At 40.4% G+C, this 18,276-nt stretch overlaps 1 protein-coding gene across 4 annotated transcripts in view; it reads right to left on the bottom strand.

Annotated features, from left to right (window-relative positions):
• SPATA18 (spermatogenesis associated 18) overlaps nucleotides 1–18,276 on the bottom strand; it is a 53,006-nt gene that overhangs the window by 16,282 nt on the left and 18,448 nt on the right. For 2 of the 4 annotated variants that reach the window (XM_074396120.1, XM_003933631.4), the window contains exons 2-6: nucleotides 16,408–16,513; nucleotides 16,167–16,282; nucleotides 14,680–14,792; nucleotides 7,443–7,538; nucleotides 5,441–5,680 (exon numbers count right to left, since the gene is read on the bottom strand). In XM_074396120.1, the coding sequence (XP_074252221.1) occupies nucleotides 5,441–5,680; nucleotides 7,443–7,538; nucleotides 14,680–14,792; nucleotides 16,167–16,282; nucleotides 16,408–16,513 (671 nt within the window). The remainder of the gene's footprint in view (nucleotides 1–5,440; nucleotides 5,681–7,442; nucleotides 7,539–14,679; nucleotides 14,793–16,166; nucleotides 16,283–16,407; nucleotides 16,514–18,276) is intronic. The other 2 variants (XM_074396121.1, XM_010344178.3) reach the window with 1 other exon arrangement.

The raw sequence follows: 18,276 nt of genomic DNA, 5'->3' as shown, positions 1-18,276 counted from the left end.
TTCTTTACCAAAAATTTATAAGTCACTAGAATTTCTATACATCTCTAGAATGCATGCATGTTCAAAACCCATTGTACAATCTTTGCTGACATCAAGGCACCAAAATGTCTACAAATGCAATCACTTATCATGGCCTATGTGATAAATGTGACCCAAATTACCTTAAGCTTCTGCTTTAAGCTCCATAAAGAACCCTAAGGAAAATCCACCGCGGTGCTCAGTCCTCTCTTGCTGAAGCCCCCACTGCACTCTGTTGCAGCCTACTTTCCAATAAAACTTTCCATTTCAAACCTATTGCTGCTGGTGAATTCTTTTTACCATCTGCAAGCCAACCACTCTCTGCTACCAGGGCTCTGATACCATGCCTGGCATCTTGGTGGCCATACAGGGACTCTATCGGGATTTCCCCTTCCTTTTTCTCCGTTTCCCTTGATGGTCTGGTTCTTTACCCTTAGAAACTGACACTCCCTGGTGAGTTCACTCTTTGATGGGATTCCAAAGCCCTAGAGACGGGATACCTGTCTATCGTTGCCCTTAAGGGTGAGGGACTAGCCAGGGCTCTTTTCTGCTTTTGGACTGCCAGTGAACTGATGGTTTCCAGCCAAGGACACTCCCCAGTGATACCCAAAGGCCAAGACAAAAGAGTTGATTTGCTATTGCCCATCAGCGTGGTAAGTCCACTTTCACTTAACGTTGTGTAAACCACACCTTGGAAATGAGCATGGGGGTTCTCAATTCTGCACAGACACTCTCTACCATTGTTGACTCAATTTTGGATTCAACTTTGTTACAGACATCACATCTCAAGTTACAGGTGAGTTGCCTTTCACAAATAGGTTTGAGCTGACCACTCAAACAATGGCACAGCCAGACTGGTTATCCAGGCAAGGTCAGGCCCCCCATCCCCCAAACAGAGTGAACCAAAGGGAAAAGGAAGGTCCAGATTCCTCAGGAATTTGGGGACCTTGCAGTCCCTTATCTAAACCCAACATAGGTTCTCTTTATTCTTCAGATCCATCCAACTCACCCTTGGGTTGCATTCATGAAAAAATCAGTCGATTTTGACCCAGAAACTCTCAAAAAGAAGCATATAATTTTCTTTTGTAATCCCTAATATATCAAATTGGCCTATTAATGGAACTTTGGATCACAATATTATTTTACAACTAGATGATGCCTTTTACCATAACCTTGAAAAGGATTCATAGGTCCCATATATTCAGGTCTTTTTGGCTTTATCTCAAAACCCAGAATTACGTAAACATTTTCATCTATCCTTCCAAGGAATTTCCTCCTTCCTGATTCTGGTGTCATAGATGATCCTTTTGCCTATCACACTGTCCTCTGCCTGCTCCTGCGTCACCTACACTCTCTCCATCCACTCCATCCCCTAACCAACCACGCCCATATCCAAATACTTTATCCCTCTCAGATGCTTGCACAGGAGTCACATATGCCACTAGTACAGAGTCCTCGGAAAATCCCAAAATGTTTTGCCTCTCTGTGAGGTGGCTAATGGAGATTTAGGAACAATCCAAGTTCATGTCCCTTTTCTAATGTCTGATCTTTCGCAAATTTAACCAAGTCTGAGTTCATTTAGTTAGAATTCCTCTAAGTTCATTCAAGAATTTCAGGCTTTAACTATGGCCTTTGATTTAACCTAGAAAGACATATTTGTGGTATTAACTACTGGCTGCTCCCATGAAGACAGATCACACATATGGCCAAGTTCGGGCAGATGAAGCTCATGTTCTTAATCCTCACAATGATAAAGCTGGGCCAGAAGCTGTCCCCAACACAGAACCCAATCGGCAATACCAGGACAATGACGCCAGCCCAAACAGAGGCAGGAGCAAACGAGATTACATGATCTCTTTTTTTGTTGGAAGGAATGAAAAATACAGTAATAAAATCTTTTAATTTTTTTTTTAATTATGAGAAATCACTCAGGAGCCATCTGAGAACCTCATCCTTTTCTAGGCTACACTGGAGCAAGTTTTGACCCCAAAATCCCTAAGGGCGTACCCATTCTGGCAATACATTTTATAAGTCAGTTTTCCCCAGACATCAGGCAAAAACTCCAAAAATTAGAGCAAGGCCCACAAATTCCCTTTCTTACTTTATTAAATGTAGCCTTTAAGGTTTTCAATAATCAGGAGGAAATATCCAAAATAAAAAGGGTTCAAGGAAGAAAAATGCCGGCACCACAATAATTGCATGGTGACAGCACTGGCACATTCTTTTTCATTAGCCAATAACCCCAAGGCTCATCCCCATAACACTAACAGAACAGGGGCCTGTATTGCTACAGAAATCCAGGACACTACAGTAGAAAATGACCAAAACCTCCAGGCTACAAGCTGCCCCAGGACCCTGACCTCGTTGCAAACAAGAGCATCAATGAAAAAGTGAGTGTCCCTCCCTCCCTTGTGATGGAGAGGCACTTCTTTCTCCTAAGCCATCACAGCCACAACCTCACCAACACACCTGACAAGGGAGTCCTGCAGAATGAGGACAGGGCGAAGGACAAGCACCTCTAACTCTATTCCTGGATTATAACCGAGCCTCTGAAAGTCATCCTCTAGTTGACTGATGGGGCCTTGGGGCCTTCCAGGCCCTTGATTTTCCATTTCTATGGATGAGCCTTGGGTAAATCTAACTGCAGCCGAGCAAGTCTTCTTACCACACCTTCCTACCCCAACCATTTCTCTCCATGCTGGTAAAATGGAAACATCTCCACCTTTGTGTAATCCTATTATTTCCCCACCATCCATACTCATAATATCATTTTATTTTTTAAATTTGTAATGTTACTTTCGGATGTATAACTGTTATAATGATACTCCTGTGGGTGACATTAACCCATCTGAGGCCTTAGCCTCTTACAACAAAACTCTGAATCTATCTCATCACTGCTGATTGTTAAGCCTTTTAAATGAACTAATATAGCAAGGCCTTCAGTATACATCACCTCTTGCACTCCTAATACCATTCATGTATGTTACTATAATGATATAACCAACGTGGTAAATAACCATCATGCCACTATCCTATCCATTGCACATACACTTCCCTGGTTTTAAACACCATCGCCATGTCCCCCACCCCCAACCAGTTGGGACATTAACATGACTTTTCCTTTCGTATGTGGCTTCTCAAAAACTGTCAAAGGCCCTTTCCTTTGTTTTCAACATTGTAATCAAACCAATAAGACTCTCTTGCCTGCCTGCCCCATCCTGAGCTCTTAGGGCTTTGCGGTACTGCTAAATATTATTTAAACCCCTTTCAACCTTTGGCTTTATTTCACCTTCAAAATTCTCTTTATTATGGTGTTTGTACTCCTGGTACAATAGCTCCCACCCAAATCACTGTCTTGAACATAACTTCCAATCTGGAATCCCATTCTAGAAGAAAAAGGGCCCCAGGACTTACTGCGGCCAGAGCTGTGGGAATTATTACAACTCTTGGGGAGGTTTTACTTACTGTGAAATCGAACTATGGAAACTTTTCACCTCCCTTGAAATACTGGCAAATACTGGCCTTAGCAAATACTGGTGCAAGTCTATCATTGCTAGCAAAGTCTTAGGCTCACTAGTAGGAATGGTTTTTGAAATAGATGAGCTCTAAATTAACTCTTAGCTGAACAAGGAGGCATCTGTGCTGTCATCAGTAAAACCTCTTGATCTACATTTATGTGTCAGGGAAAGTGGAAACTCAGGTCCAAGAAATTTTCAAAGAAGCCAAATGGCTAAACACACTCTCCCAAAGTCACCAAAACTGAGTCAAAACCTTTACTGATTGGTTTCCAAAAATTCCTTGGCTCAATCATAGCTCACTGCAGCTTCAAACTCCTGGGCTAAAAAGTTCCTCCTGCCTCAGCCTCCAGAGGATATAGGACCACAGGTATACCCAGCTAATTTATTTATTTTTAAATGTTTTTTAGAGATTAGTTCAGCCATGATGCCCAGGCTGGTCTAGAACTCCTGGACTCAAGCAATCCTCCCTGCCACAATCTCCTAAGTCGCTGGAATTCCCAGTGTTCACATATATAACTTTTGCCCTATTTTAGGGTAGAGGTGAGGATTGGAAGGTCAGATGAGCAAATACACATGGAAGTACTGAGTATATTATAAACTACTGTATCAGTAAAAAGTATATTGCTCTCAAGTACGAAGTAAGTTATCAGACTAGCTAGCCCAAAATAAATGCGTCTCCAAAAAGGGAGGTTTTACAGAAGAAACTATCTGGCAAAAGGTAATGCAAAACTGAGTACAACAGCCAGGGGGTTTGGGGGGTGGGGGAGATGCATTTATGGTGTTTGCCAATTTCTATTGTGTAAATACTACCACCATGTCTGACAGGCACAGAACTGGTTCTTGGTAGCCAGTACAAGTTGGCACAAACACAACACTGACAGATGATTCCCCAAAATTAAAGACTGTGGTGACATATAGACAATGGGAAAGGGGGCTCTCATAGCCTGCAGCAGGACACATTAGGGGCTTCAGGGGGGTTGTTAAAAACAATAAGGGAAATGCAGAGACTCCAGAGAAACATCTACTTTGTCCTTACTTAACACTATCTTGATGACCTGTCTTAACACCTGTCCATCAGTAGAAAGGGATTTCAAAAGAACACTTCACCTACGCATGCCATCAAAGTCAGATATAAAAAGGAAATGCCCTGCAGTAAAATGGACAGCATCCCTGGAGAGAGAGACAGCATCCCTGCAGTAAAATGGACAGCATCCCTAGGGAGAGGCCTCACAAGCCTCAGAGAAAATGACTCTCATATTAAGTATTCTTTTCACGTGGGTACCACCTCTTGCACCACAGGCCCATACAAATCTGATTTCAAGCCAAAAAACTTTCCTTACAGTAGGGTATGGTGACTCATGCCTATAATCCCAGCTTTGGGAGGCCAATGCAAGGGGATCACCTGTGGTCAAGAGTTCGAGACCAGCCTGGCCAACATGGCAAAACCCCATCTCTACTAAAAATGCAAACAAAATTAGCTGGACATGGTGGTGTGTGCCTGTAATCCCAGCTACTTGGGAGGCTGAGGCGAAGAGAATTGCTTGAACCCGGGAGGCGGAGGTTGCAGTGAGTGGAGATGGTGCCATTGCACTCCAGCCTGGGCGACAGAGCAGCATTCGGTCTCAAAAAAAAAAAAAAAAAAAAAGAATTTTCCTTCCCCATATCTCACAGCCCAAAATTAATTAGTGTCCCAGTGCTGGCAAGCCAGGAGGTACTTTCTCTCTCTGGAAAAGGGGCAGTTAAGAAAACAATCCCTTGCCAGATTGGTGAGGTTTTGGTTCAGGGTATCATTTTACTTATTCCGACCCCCCCCCCCGGCCCCCGCCCCTTAACTCATTTAAAAAAAAAAAAAAAAAAAAAAAAAAAAAAAAGCTTAAATGAGAAGAACTTTGAGTTTGTCTGACCTTCCCTGGAGTCCAGATTTCTCAGCTGATAGAACAGCTATCTCCTCCTTCAGGTTTCGGAGCTGTTTCTCATAATCGGATGTGGCTTCTGTGTCCCGCTGGTCTGCGCTCCGCTTGATTGAGCTCCTCTGCTCAGACCTCCGCTGCTCTGAGGTCCGAGGCTCCCCCCGCCTCTTCTCTGAGCTCCTGTGATCTGTGTTTCTGTGGCGAGCGTCCTCCTGGGCTTGAAGAGATTTAAGCCTGAACAGCAAAGAGAGAGGGCAGAGGAAGGGAAGAGAGGTGAGAGTGAGGAAAGGAAACAAAGGCAGTAAGCGGCCATTGGCATGCTTCACCACAGACACTGCTCTACTCAGCCCACCATTATTGCACTGGGAAACATTGATGGAAAACAGATTAGCAAGGAGCAGGACTGACACGGTCAGGGTGCCACTCCATGTCTGCAGCTTGCATAGGGAAAAGTTCCTAAAGAAAGGACGTTCATGCAGAACAGTGGGCCCATAGTCATACTGTCCCACGTTGGACAGATCTTAACTGCATAAAACTCTGAAAACATTTGCCCTCCAAAAGCTATTCGGGAAGCTGGTCTAAAATATAATCTCTTACCCTCACTAGTTGTTTAATTCTCTAAATAGTCTCAACTCTATTTTTAATATATCATTGGAATATTTAATATTAATTAGAATCTTTGATTCTCTGAACAGTTGGAATATGAGAGAAAACTATAATAGAAATTGAATAACATCCAAAACACTAGCTGCAAGTGTGAACCTATGAAAATAATGTAGAAAACACACACAAAAAAAATCTTTAGAAATACAATTGGCATCCTCATTAAGATACAAAGAGGCATGGCCACCACAAAACAAGAGCAAAAGCAGTAAGAAGAGAATATGCTGTGATGAAAATGACAAGGATGTAAGATGAAAAGGTAAGATTAATAAGATAAGGAAGTTAATGAGATTAAGAAAGATGCAAAGAAGCTGAAGATGTAATGGAAGGAAAAGCTGCACTACAAATAGGAACAAAATCGGAGCTGTAGGAAATCGATGAGTAATATGATCGATGGATTTGACGAAGTATAACAAATAGGAAATTCAAGATTAAAATAACGGGGAGGGGAAGACAGAAGTAGAAAACAGAACAGTGTTCCTAGCTAAGATCTATGGGTGTTCCTGACAAAATCAGAACTGGAACACGTGTGAGGATGATCAAAAGGCGTGTGTGTGTGTGTGTGTGTGTGTGTGTGTGTGTGTGTGTAAAATATACCTCCCACTTACTCTTTTGGGAGGGGGATCAAAATTAAAATTCAGGAAGGCATAACCTTAAAAGATCAATGTTTATTTTCCCCTTCTAGAAGTTCATCTTTAAGGAACAATCTCATAATTCAACCGAGATTTTTCACAAAAATTATCCCAATATTATCTCCAATGTTTGGCAGGAGAATTGCCTGAACCCAGGAGGCGGAGGTTGCGGTGAGCCGAGACCGCGCCATTGCACTCCAGCCTGGGTAACGAGCGAAACTCCGTCTCAAAAAAAAAAAAAAAAATTATTAGTATACAAGTAAATATTCAATATGAGGGAAATACCCAAATGATGGAACATGATGAACCTATTTAAAACTAACTTCTGCAGTATTTTTTTCTTAGTGATAGAGGAAAACAATGTCAGGTGAAAAGTTAGGATCCAGAATTGTGTACTTATATACTTTATTCTGTAGTCTCAGCTCTATTTTTAATACATTAATGGAGAGAATGTAATATAGTAACAATCATTGGTTCTGGAATTATGAAAGGGTTTTTATATTCCTTTATACTATGTTGTATTTTGAAAGTTTTCCATAGTAGATAAGTAATATTTTTGTACTTAATATAAATATAATTAATAAAAATACTTCTGCCTTTTCTCTCTGATGGTGAACAGATTCTTTCATGTTGTAATGGAGCACAAAAAAAGCTAAGTTCAATGATTTAGGCTGCAATAATCCTATAATTTTTTTTCTTACTGCTTTTTTAGCTGATTTATTTCCTCCTCTGCAGCCAAAAGGGATATGGCCGATCTGTTCTTGGTTTCTTCAAGATTCTTTTCAGTTTCAGCCAGACTGTAAGAGAAATCAGTAACTAAAGACAGATTTTTCAAAATTGGCAGACTTTCTAAATCAAGGCAGAGGCTCACTTAGGAACTTTCGGTATATGACATAAATTCAACATAAACAAGATCAAGTTAAAAGACATCTGCATTCAATCAGGTTATGTTTGCAATATTGTGGTGGACTTATATGCAAAAACATGCTAACATCCTTTGCTCAAATGTCAAACACTAGAAAATCATAGAGCTACTGTCCCCAAAAGACTATTAGTATTAGAAAATAAAGGACAAAGAAACCTGTTCAATTTCTCCTTCTCAACCTCCTAATTCATTTGCTGTAATTACACCAAAGCCCCAGGTTGCTTCTCTCTACAAAAATCTCCATTTTTCTACAATACACCAAACATTGATATTTATTACTTTGCACTGTGGAGCTGCAGACTTCCTAAATATTAAAAAATAATAATAATAACATGCTCACCTATAAAGTCCTCACAATCACCTTTGACTATCAGCTACTCATGTCTTCCTGCCTCTGACTTTACCTCTTATTGAGCACAAATTCTCTAAGTTTTCATTATATCTCTGTCATTGTTAGTTTCAAATCTCCTTCATGGTAGACAAATCATAGTAAATCTTATTATTTAAGTCTATCTAATTTAAAATAAGTGGATCTGGGTGCAGCGGCTCAGGTCTGTAATTCCAACACTTTGGGAAGCCAAGGTAGGAGGATCTCTTGAGCTCAGGAGTTCAAGACCAGCCTATGCAACATAGTGAGACCCTGTCTCTACAAAAAAATAAAATAAAATTAGTCAGGTGCGATGGTGTGTGCCTGTAGTCCCAGCTACTCAGGAGGCTGAGGTGGGAAAATCTCTTCAGACTAGGAGTTTGAAGTTGCAGTGAGCTATGATTGTGCCACTGTACTCCAGCCTGGGTGACAAGAGTGAGAGCATATCTCAAAAAAAAAAAAAAAAAAAGAAGTGAGATGGATGATATTGAATGAAGACCAATGGCCCTCAATAAAGTTGCCCCAGAACAGTGAGATTTGAGTTGACAAAGTCTTCTTGACTTCTCTGACCCTGCGAGAGATCACAGCACTTGTCCTGAGGCTAAGGGAGTGCAACTGCCTATGAAACTTAAATGGAAGAACAGTGAAAGGCAAAACACTGGGATTTTCACTTAGAGAGTGAAGCAGACCGAGAAATAATGTGCTAACAGCATCCCTATCAATCCCAGATATCCTATCCCCCACCTGCTTCCTCCCCTCGTGGAAAGCAAGGGCCTTCCACACACTATCCCCAACTCTCCCAAACAAAGTTTGTCTCCCCTTCTCTGAACTCCATTCACATTTACGTCATTGCATTCACACTCTAAACTATTTGAGGAGAATGATTTTATTTCATTCATCTCTACCCCCAGCACCTAAACAGTGCCTGGCACACAGTATATTTTTTTATGAGAAATAAATGAATGAATGAAATGTCTAAAGATGAAAAGAAGGCCACAGTAGCATTAACTTCATAATATGGCTATTGGAGATTGAAAGGAAACTAGTATGATTTAATTCAAATATAAAGATGTAATGGGTTTTTTAAAGTAAATATGGGAAAATGAACATTTATATCAAGAGAAAATGAACTGTAGAAAATGGGCCAAGAAAAGAAGGAAAATACAAGCAGGAATGAAGAACTTGGGTATTTTTCTCCTAACACATTCAAGCACACGCACATACAAGCAAACACACATGCTGACTTCACATGCTCAGATGACATACAGAGAGAAGAAAGAAAAGTACATTCATATGCCAAGAATTGTTTTAATCAGGCTGGCATTCTATTGAAATGTTTTGCTGCATATCTGTTCATTCACTGAGCAGATTATTGAGGACTTACTATGAGCCAGGCATGATGCTCAGTACTGGAGATACAACAGTGTCAAACAGCAATGAAAGACAGTAGCCCTTTGGATCTTCCAGGCTAGTCAGGGTGATAGATCATAAATACGCAAGCAAGTTTATTTTTTAAGTCCCAGTTGTGACTTCACTTTCTAACTTTTCTCATAACTGCTGTTATGAGAAAAGCAGATCACTATGAAAGAGAATTAAAGGAGAGAAGAGAGACCTTTTAACGTATGGTAGTCACAGAAGGACTCTGAGAAAGGCACATTTAAACTGAGATTTGGAGGATAATAAAGAGCCAGGCAGGCAAACAGCCAGTGGAAGACTGGAAAGTTCTTTCAGGTAGTGGAAGAGCACAGGCAAAGCCCTCAAGGTTAGGAAGTACACAGTAGACTGGGCCGGGGAAAAGTGACATGAGATGACACTGGAGCAGAAAAACAAGAGGGGTGCTGTGAGAGCCCTGGTGAGAAATTTAGAATTTTTTTCTAAGTATAAAAGGAAGAGACTACTTAAACAAACTTATAAGAAAACAAAACAAAACAAAAAAAAAAAAACTCCATCAAAAAGTGGGCAAAGGACATAAAGAGATGCTTCTCAAGAGAAGACATTTATGCAGCCAATAAACATATACAAACAAGCTCATTATCACTGATTATTAGAGAAATGCAAATCAAAACTACAGAGAGACACCATCTCGTGCCAGTCAGAATGGTAATTATTAAAAAGGTCAAGAAACAACGGATGCTGGCAAGGCTGCAGAGAAACAGGAACTTTTTCACACTGTTAGTGGGAATGTAAATTAGTTCAACCATTGTGGAAGACAGTGTGGTGATTCCTCAAGGATCTATAACCAAAAATATCATTTGATATACCTGAAGGAATATAAATAATTCTATTATAGATCCATGTACATGTATGTTTACTGCAGCACTCCACAACAGCAAAGACATGGAATCAACCCAAATGCCATCAATGATAGACTGGATAAAGAAAATGTGGTATATACGCACCATGTAATACTCTGCAGCCAAAAAAAGAATGAGTTCATGTCCTTTTCAGGGAAAGGATGAAGCTGGAAGCCATTATCCTCAGCAAACTAACACAGGAACAAAAAACCAAACACTGCATGTTCTTACTCATAATTGAGAGCTGAACAATGAGAACACAGGGAGGAAAACAATATACAGTGGAGCATGTTGGGTGTTGGGAGGAAAGAGAGCATCAGAATAAATAGTTAATGTATATGGGGCTTAATACCTAGGTGATGGGATAATCTGTGCAGCAAACCACCATGGCACATGTTTACCTATGCAACAAACCTGCACATCCTGCACGTGTATCCCAGAACTTAAAATAAAATATGATGTAATATTTTCAAAAGGAGGAAACTAATGGCTTTTAATCAGAAGGATTACTTGATCCAATAAAATATATATATATATATATATATATATATATATGCTAAGTGAAAAATGGGTGGTGGTTGAGCAAAAATTGAAGTGGGGAAGCCAGTTAGCAGGAAGGCAATTGGTTCAAAAAAGAGATATCAGAGGCCTGAACCAGGGCAGCGGTGGCAGAATAGAAAGAAAGGGGCAAGTGTGAAAGTTTAGGAGGTAGTTTCAATTGGACAATCTAATAGATTGGATATAGGAGAGAAGGAAAATCAAGATTCATAACTAGAATCCGGGTATAAAATCTAGAAGTCTTCACTTGCCTGGGGTTTCATCAAACCTGTGCAGAGTTGTGGCCATTAGGCCATAGTTACTGGAATTTGCATTTTGGAACTAAGTCAGAACCAAACCAGTCTCCACAAGATTAGACAAAGGGAACCTCCTTGGGTGGGCCATTCATTCCATAGCGGGCAACACCCCAGCTTAAGAGACAAGTAGGCAATATAAGGGAAGGAAGAGAGAGACGGTTACCACAGAATGTGGAGAACAAATTCTTTTAGTCATACCTTAAATTTAAAAATAGAATAAGAACCACAGGTGGGTTAAAACTAAACAAAGTGGAAAAAGGACACCCTATTCAACAAATGGTCCTGGGAAAACTGGGAAGTCACATACGAAAGAAGGAAACTGAAACCTCTCACCTTATGCAAAAATCAACTCAAGATGGATCAAAGACTTATATCTAAGAGCTGAAACCAGAAAAATTCTAGAAGATAATATCGGAAGCTCTGTTAGATAGTGGTTTAGGCAAAGAATTCATGCCTAAGAACCCAAAAGCAAATCCAATGAAAACCAAAATAAATAAATGGAATCTAATTAAAAAGCTTCTGCACAGCAGAAGAAACAAAAAAAAAAAACAAAAATTTCTGCTCAGCAGAGTAAACAGACAATCCACAGAATGGGAGAAAATATTCGCAAACTATGCATCTGACAAAGGACTAATATCTGGAATCCATAAGGAACTCAAAAAAAAATCAGCAAGAAAAAAACAATTAATCCCATTAAAAAGTGGGCAAAAGACATGAATAGACAACTCTCAAAAAAAGATATACAAACAGCCAACACACATATTTTAAAAATGCTTACTTAACATCACTAATTATCAGGAAAATGAAAATTTAAATCACAATGTAAATCAAAATCACAATGCAATACCATCTTACTCCTGCAAGAAATATCATAATTAAAAAATCGAAAAGTAATACATGTTGGCATGGATGTGGAGAAAAAGGGAACACTTTTATACTGCTGGTGGGAATGTACAACCACTATTGAAAAATGTATGAAGATTCTGGAAAGAACTAAAAGTAGAACTACCATTTGATTCAGTAATCCCACTACTGTGTACCTACCCAATGAAAAAGAAGCCATTATATGAAAAAGATGCATGCACATGCATGTTTATAGCAGCACAATTCGCAATTGCAGAGATAGGGAACCAAACTAAATGCCCATCAACTAATTAGTCGATAAAGAAAATGTGGTATATATACACCATGAAATACTATTCAGCCATAAAATGAAATGAAATGATGGCCTTTGCAGCAACCATGGAGCTGGCAGCCATTATTCTAAGTGAAGTAACTCAGGAATGGAAAACCAAATATCATATGTCCTTACTTAAAAAGTGGGAGCCAAGCTATGAGGATGCAAGGGCATAAGAATGATATAATCGACTTTGGGGACTTGGAGCGAAATGTGGGAAGAGGGTGAGGTATAAAAGACTGCATATTGGCTATAGTGTATACCACTCAGGTGACAGGTGCACCAAAATCTCAGAAATCCCCACCAAAGAATTTATCCATGTAACCAAATACCACTTGTTCCCCAAAATCTATTGAAATAACATAAAAATAAAAATAAAAAACTAAGCTAAGAAATCCAGGGAAAAGCATCAAGCACCTTCATGGATGCAACTTTCAAATGGTTGAGGGAGAGAATATATACAGAGAGAGAAGGCACCCATAAATGATAAAGCAAATAGGGCCAAAGGCATATGAAAGGGTATATGGATATTTTTAGTGCTGTTCTAGAAGATTTGCTGTGTTTGAAATTTTTTTCAAATGAAAAGCTTTTTTTAAGAATGCATTAAGTTTCTTGACCCATGGTGCCCCTTACAGGTAACAACAGTATCACTGAAACAGACAGAGAAGTGGGAAACCCTGGCCTTTATTGGTGCCAACAGCCATCAAGAACCAGTGAAGTCTTGATGCACTGCCTCACAGCTAGAGGAAAGTGGAGGGTCATCTGCAGCAGTTGCTAGCTAATGTCCCAGGAAACCTAACCAGACCAGACATGCACAACTCAGGACCCATCAGCACAAGACACTAGTGCCTAGATGAAACCAAGGCCAGCAAGAACCCAGAGGGCAGTACAAGAAAGAAAACTCCTCATGTCCATGACCAGGAGAATATGCAAGCAACCCTTCCCTAGGAAGGATGAGGGGAAAGGAGACCCCATGAGAGGGCAAAAACAGGCTCTTAATGCATGTCTGTACTTGGAATGAGCTGAGTGTTTAGAGAAAATGGACTAAGATAGACCAGAAAGGACTGTGTGACCTTGAAGTGGCATATTGAAGGATCCTCCAAAATGAAGTGACATCAGATGAAATAAACTGTAGAAGATTTTATGCTTTTTGCATATTACATTTATAAATTTCAACTACTTCAGGTATATAACAGCTCATTGATTATGACTCCAATTGGAAAAATGAATGGGTGTGTGTAGAGGTGCAGGCACAAAAAAATGTCTGGAGCAAAATATACTAAAATGTTAATGGGGACAAGAACACAGGTGATTTTCATCATATGTTTGCATCATTGTTTGCATTTTGAGAAGGAAATGGATATTAGTTTTATAATCAGGCAAAACCTAAATCAATAGAGACTTTTTTTTCCTTAGAAAAAAGGAACTGTCATCAGAGAACAAGGCAGAGCACCATACATTATTCCATCCCAAGCCTTAACTAGCTATTAATTTTTTTAAAAAACTACTTCCCTTCTGTCCCACTTATGTCAGCAATGAAGCAACACTGCGGTAGGACGAACTCCCATTGGAGGATTTTTGTTAGGCATGTCAAACACAGTTTCATACATATTTGTCTACCTTCCTCAAGTACAAACCCAAAGTCTGCAATTTTCTTTGCAGTGATTCCCTAAGCTTGCTACCTGGCCCTGCCCATAACATGCATCTGGTATCTGTTGTTGCTTGGCATTTAACTTATTAAAAATATATTTTTCTACCTAATAGTTATTTCAAAATCTTGAATTCTTTCTTTCTTAAAAGACTGACTCTCTCAGATTGAGAGAGGCACATATACTCCCCTAAATGAGTGTAATGGACAGGTAGATGCATCCTGTTTCATTTGACTTTTGCTCTCTTTCTATGAGTTTTCCTCTTTGCCTGATTGTTCACCCTCTTTTATTCTTTACCTTTTGCATCTCTCTTAAAATTTTTCTCCCAAAAGGTAGATTTTCTCTTTACCTGATTGTCAATATGGGCTGATGATGTATCTATGAAGAAGAAACTCCAAAGAAGGAACCAGGGACCAGGTATTATAATATAGGTATACTGTCCCCAAATCCAGACTCTAAGCTCGCACTCTCTCTCTCTCTCTCTCTCTCTCTCTCTCTCTCTCTCTCTCTCTCTCTTTTCCCACCCCCGTCATACACAGACACACACACAATCATATTACTTATTTGCAAATGCCCACATTTCACATGAGCCATTATTCTCCTTTCAAATTTAAAACTTAATTAAATTGAAAACAATTCTTTTTGGAAAAAGATATCTTGCATTCCTCTTACTCGTCTTGAACCTGGTTGAGTTGACTCCAGGTTGAGTTCGCATTAGCATCTAACTGTTGTGCATCTCGATCCCGACGACTTGGATCTTTACGTCTCTCCCTGTCAAATGTGTCCTGGAAAGATAGACACACACAGCAGGAAAAAAAAAAAAAAAAAAAAAAAAAAAAAGAACACGGTCTGAATACATGAAATGACACAGAGGAATTAAAAAAAAAAAAACAAAAAAAACAAAAAAAAAACAGTCCAACTCAAAAGAATACATAACATCCAGCTCCAAGCACATAAAGTTCTAGTGCAGGCAAAATTAATTCAGAGTGATAAAAAGCAAGAGATGGTTGCTCTGGGGAAGGTGTAAGAAAAGCTCTGGGGTGGGGGAGATGCCTGATATTCCAATAAGGATGTGAGTTTACACAGGTACATGCATTTGTCAAAACAGCAATCTATGGATTTCACTGAATATAATTTATACCTCAATTTCCAAACAGATTTTTAAACATCATTCTACATCTCTATACCTAGAATAACACCCACAGAGGGTAAAAATCTGAGGAGCATCCAAAAATTCTCAGGGAAAAAAGAATTTACATAACAACAACTGAAGTCTATAAAGTACTTAACATATGTCAGGCCCTGTGCAACTTGTTTAGGGTGGTTATCACATTTAATTCTCACAAATGACCCTATTAGGTCAGCAAAACCATTGGCCCATTCAGCAAATAAGGAAATTGAGGCATAAACACTTACATACCTACCCAGGGCCATAAAAGAGGAACTGGTTTTCTGCTCAGTGATCTCCAAGCAGGGATCATTCAGCCACTATTTTATAAGGCTCTTGCTCAGAACAGACTAAATGTTTTCTTTTTATTATTATTGTTATTATTATTTTTACTTTATGCTCTGGAATACACATGCAAAACATGCAAGTTTGTTACATAGGTATATGTGTGCCATGTGGTTTGCTGCAGCTATTCACTTGTCACCTAGGTTTTAAGCCCGGCATGCGTTAGCTATTTGTCCTAAGGCTCTCCCTCCCCTCAGCACCCCCACCCCACAACACCCCAACAGGCCCTGGTATGTGTTGTTCTCCTCCCTATGTCCATGTGTTCTCAATGTTCAACTCCCACTTACGAGTGAGAACATGTGATGTTTGGTTTTCTCAGAACAGAATAAATGCTTTCTAAATGCTTCCATTTTAGAAAGGATTATAGGTAAATCCACATAAATGTTTAAAAGTAAAGTAACAGATGTTTTGGTTGCCCAGATGTAATGATGCAGATGCCTTTAGCAAGGTATGTGCTCCCTCTTTCCAATCTAATTTCCACCTGTTCAAAAACTAACACCATCCATGGAAACCACCAATACCCATCACAAATTGTGACACTCTTTTGTCAGTCTACCAGAATTAAGGCCTTCTCTTCTCTTAGAGGTTTCTGATTCATTTTATCTCACTGTTAATGAGGTCAAGGATTATCTTTCAGCACTCCCACCTGCAGAGAGGGGACCTTGCTGTCAACAGGTTTTCCCAGGGAAGCGGCTGTAAAGGAAGCCTCCAGCCAAGGCAAAAGGCGTGACTTGATTGTTTCCACGCCATCATTACGTCCTCCTAAAAGAATACACACATCAGGTCAGTAAGAGAAACCCAACAGCACCTACAGTCAAAGAACACAAAAGAGCACCAAGAAGAGAAAGGAAAGGAGAGCTGGGAGGGAAAGTACAGGCCGTTCTCACCTTCTTGGGCTGCTGTTGTGAGGATCCCAAAGAGTTGTCCCTGCACCTTGGCAACTTGCTCAATGAGTTCAAGGCAGTGGTTTAGATTTTGATCACAGGTGTTTGTCTGCAAGAGCAAAAGAGTACATAATCAGGGCAATTCCTTCACTCTGGGAACCACTGCAGGAAGACAAGGGCCTCACTTGACCCAAAAGCTGCCTGGCTCTCCTATGCTCTGTATAGTCATCAAAACCTATTTCCCTTTCCGCCTGAACACACAACTAGACCACTTTCCCCAGTTTTCCTAGCAGTTTATGTGGCTGTGTAACTGAGTTCTGGCTCTCTGGATGGGAAATGATACATGCCTGGGGCCTGGCCCAGAAGGAAACCTCTTGAACAACTTTTTTTTTCTTTTTTCTTTTTGAGACGGAGTTTCGCTCTTGTTACCCAGGCTGAAGTGCAAGGGTGCAATCTCGGCTCACTGCAACCTCTGCCTCCTGGGTTCAAGCAATTCTCCTGCCTCAGCCTCCCTAGTAGCTGGGACTACAGGCGTGCGCCACCACGCCCAGCTAATTTTTGTATTTTTAGTAGAGACGGGGTTTCACCATGTTGACCAGGATGGTCTCCATCTCTTGACCTCGTGATCCACCCGCCTCGGCCTCCCAAAGTGCTGGGATTACAGGCGTGAGCCACCGCGCCCGGCCCAAACAACTTTTTTTTTCTTTTCCCATCTGCCAAGTGAATGCAGAAGAGCCAAGAGAGGATGCTGAGGGCATAAGGGATAGAGGAGCCACAAGATTTGCAAGACTGCTGACTGAATGCTTGCACTGAATTGTCACATGGTTGAGAAAGTTGGTTTGTGTGTGTTAAGCCACTGAGTCTTGCAGGTGGTTTTTTATAGTAATAATCCTACTCAGTAAAACCATACAAAAACACATTTAAAAAGTAAATAGACCTGTGGTAAGACAATACAAATCACTGCCGAATTTATCTGCTTTATTGGTTCCTGTCCTCTACATAAATTCAATATGTATATATTATATGTGCATCGAGAACATTACTTCTTTTTGTTTTTTGGTTTTTTTTTTTTGAGATGGAGTTTCGCTCTTGTTACCCAGGCTGGAGTGCAATGGCGCGATCTCGGCTCATCGCAACCTCCGCCTCCTGGGTTCAGGCAATTCTCCTGCCTCAGCCTCCTGAGCAGCTGGGATTACAGGCACGCGCCACCATGCCCAGCTAATTTTTTGTATTTTTAGTAGAGACGGGGTTTCACCATGTTGACCAGGATGGTCTCGATCTCTTGACCTCGTGATCCACCCGCCTCAGCCTCCCAAAGTGCTGGGATTACAGGCGTGAGCCACCGCGTCTGGTGGAGAATATTACTTCTTAACAGCAAGAAGGTATTGCTGGGTTGAGGATATAAGGGACTTGGCACTTGCAGACTCGTGGGGCAGACAGATGAACAGCCAGTTACCCTGCAGTGGAATAAGTCTTACCTACACAAATGAATGCAAGCTCTACCCAAGAGTCCATTGTCTTGGAAAGTCTGAGAAGGCTTCCAAGAAGAAGTGAGATCTAGGCCAAGATGAAATTAGCCAGACTTGGAAAAAGAGGTGGTTCCAGTTGTTCCATACTGTAAGAATGAGAACAGAACAGGAGGAGGCCAAGAAGTGAATCTTGCAGCTATTATTCCTTTCATCATTCCTTTACAAGATTCTACCATTTCAGCATTAGCCAAACCTCTGACTCCAACACTAGAAGAAGGAAAACAACTGCAAGCAGCAAACATCACATGGATGTAAAAATACATCGATTTATGTGTCGCCTAAGGGTACGATAAGGCATTGGTCCTCGGTGCCTCCTGGACACAACAAATCCCAGAACAGAAAA

The sequence above is a fragment of the Saimiri boliviensis genome, chromosome 3 (assembly GCF_048565385.1).
Source record: "Saimiri boliviensis isolate mSaiBol1 chromosome 3, mSaiBol1.pri, whole genome shotgun sequence".
Lineage (NCBI taxonomy): Eukaryota > Metazoa > Chordata > Mammalia > Primates > Cebidae > Saimiri > Saimiri boliviensis.
Note: the sequence above shows the minus strand (reverse complement) of the source record. Positions and strands in the feature narration are given on the sequence as shown.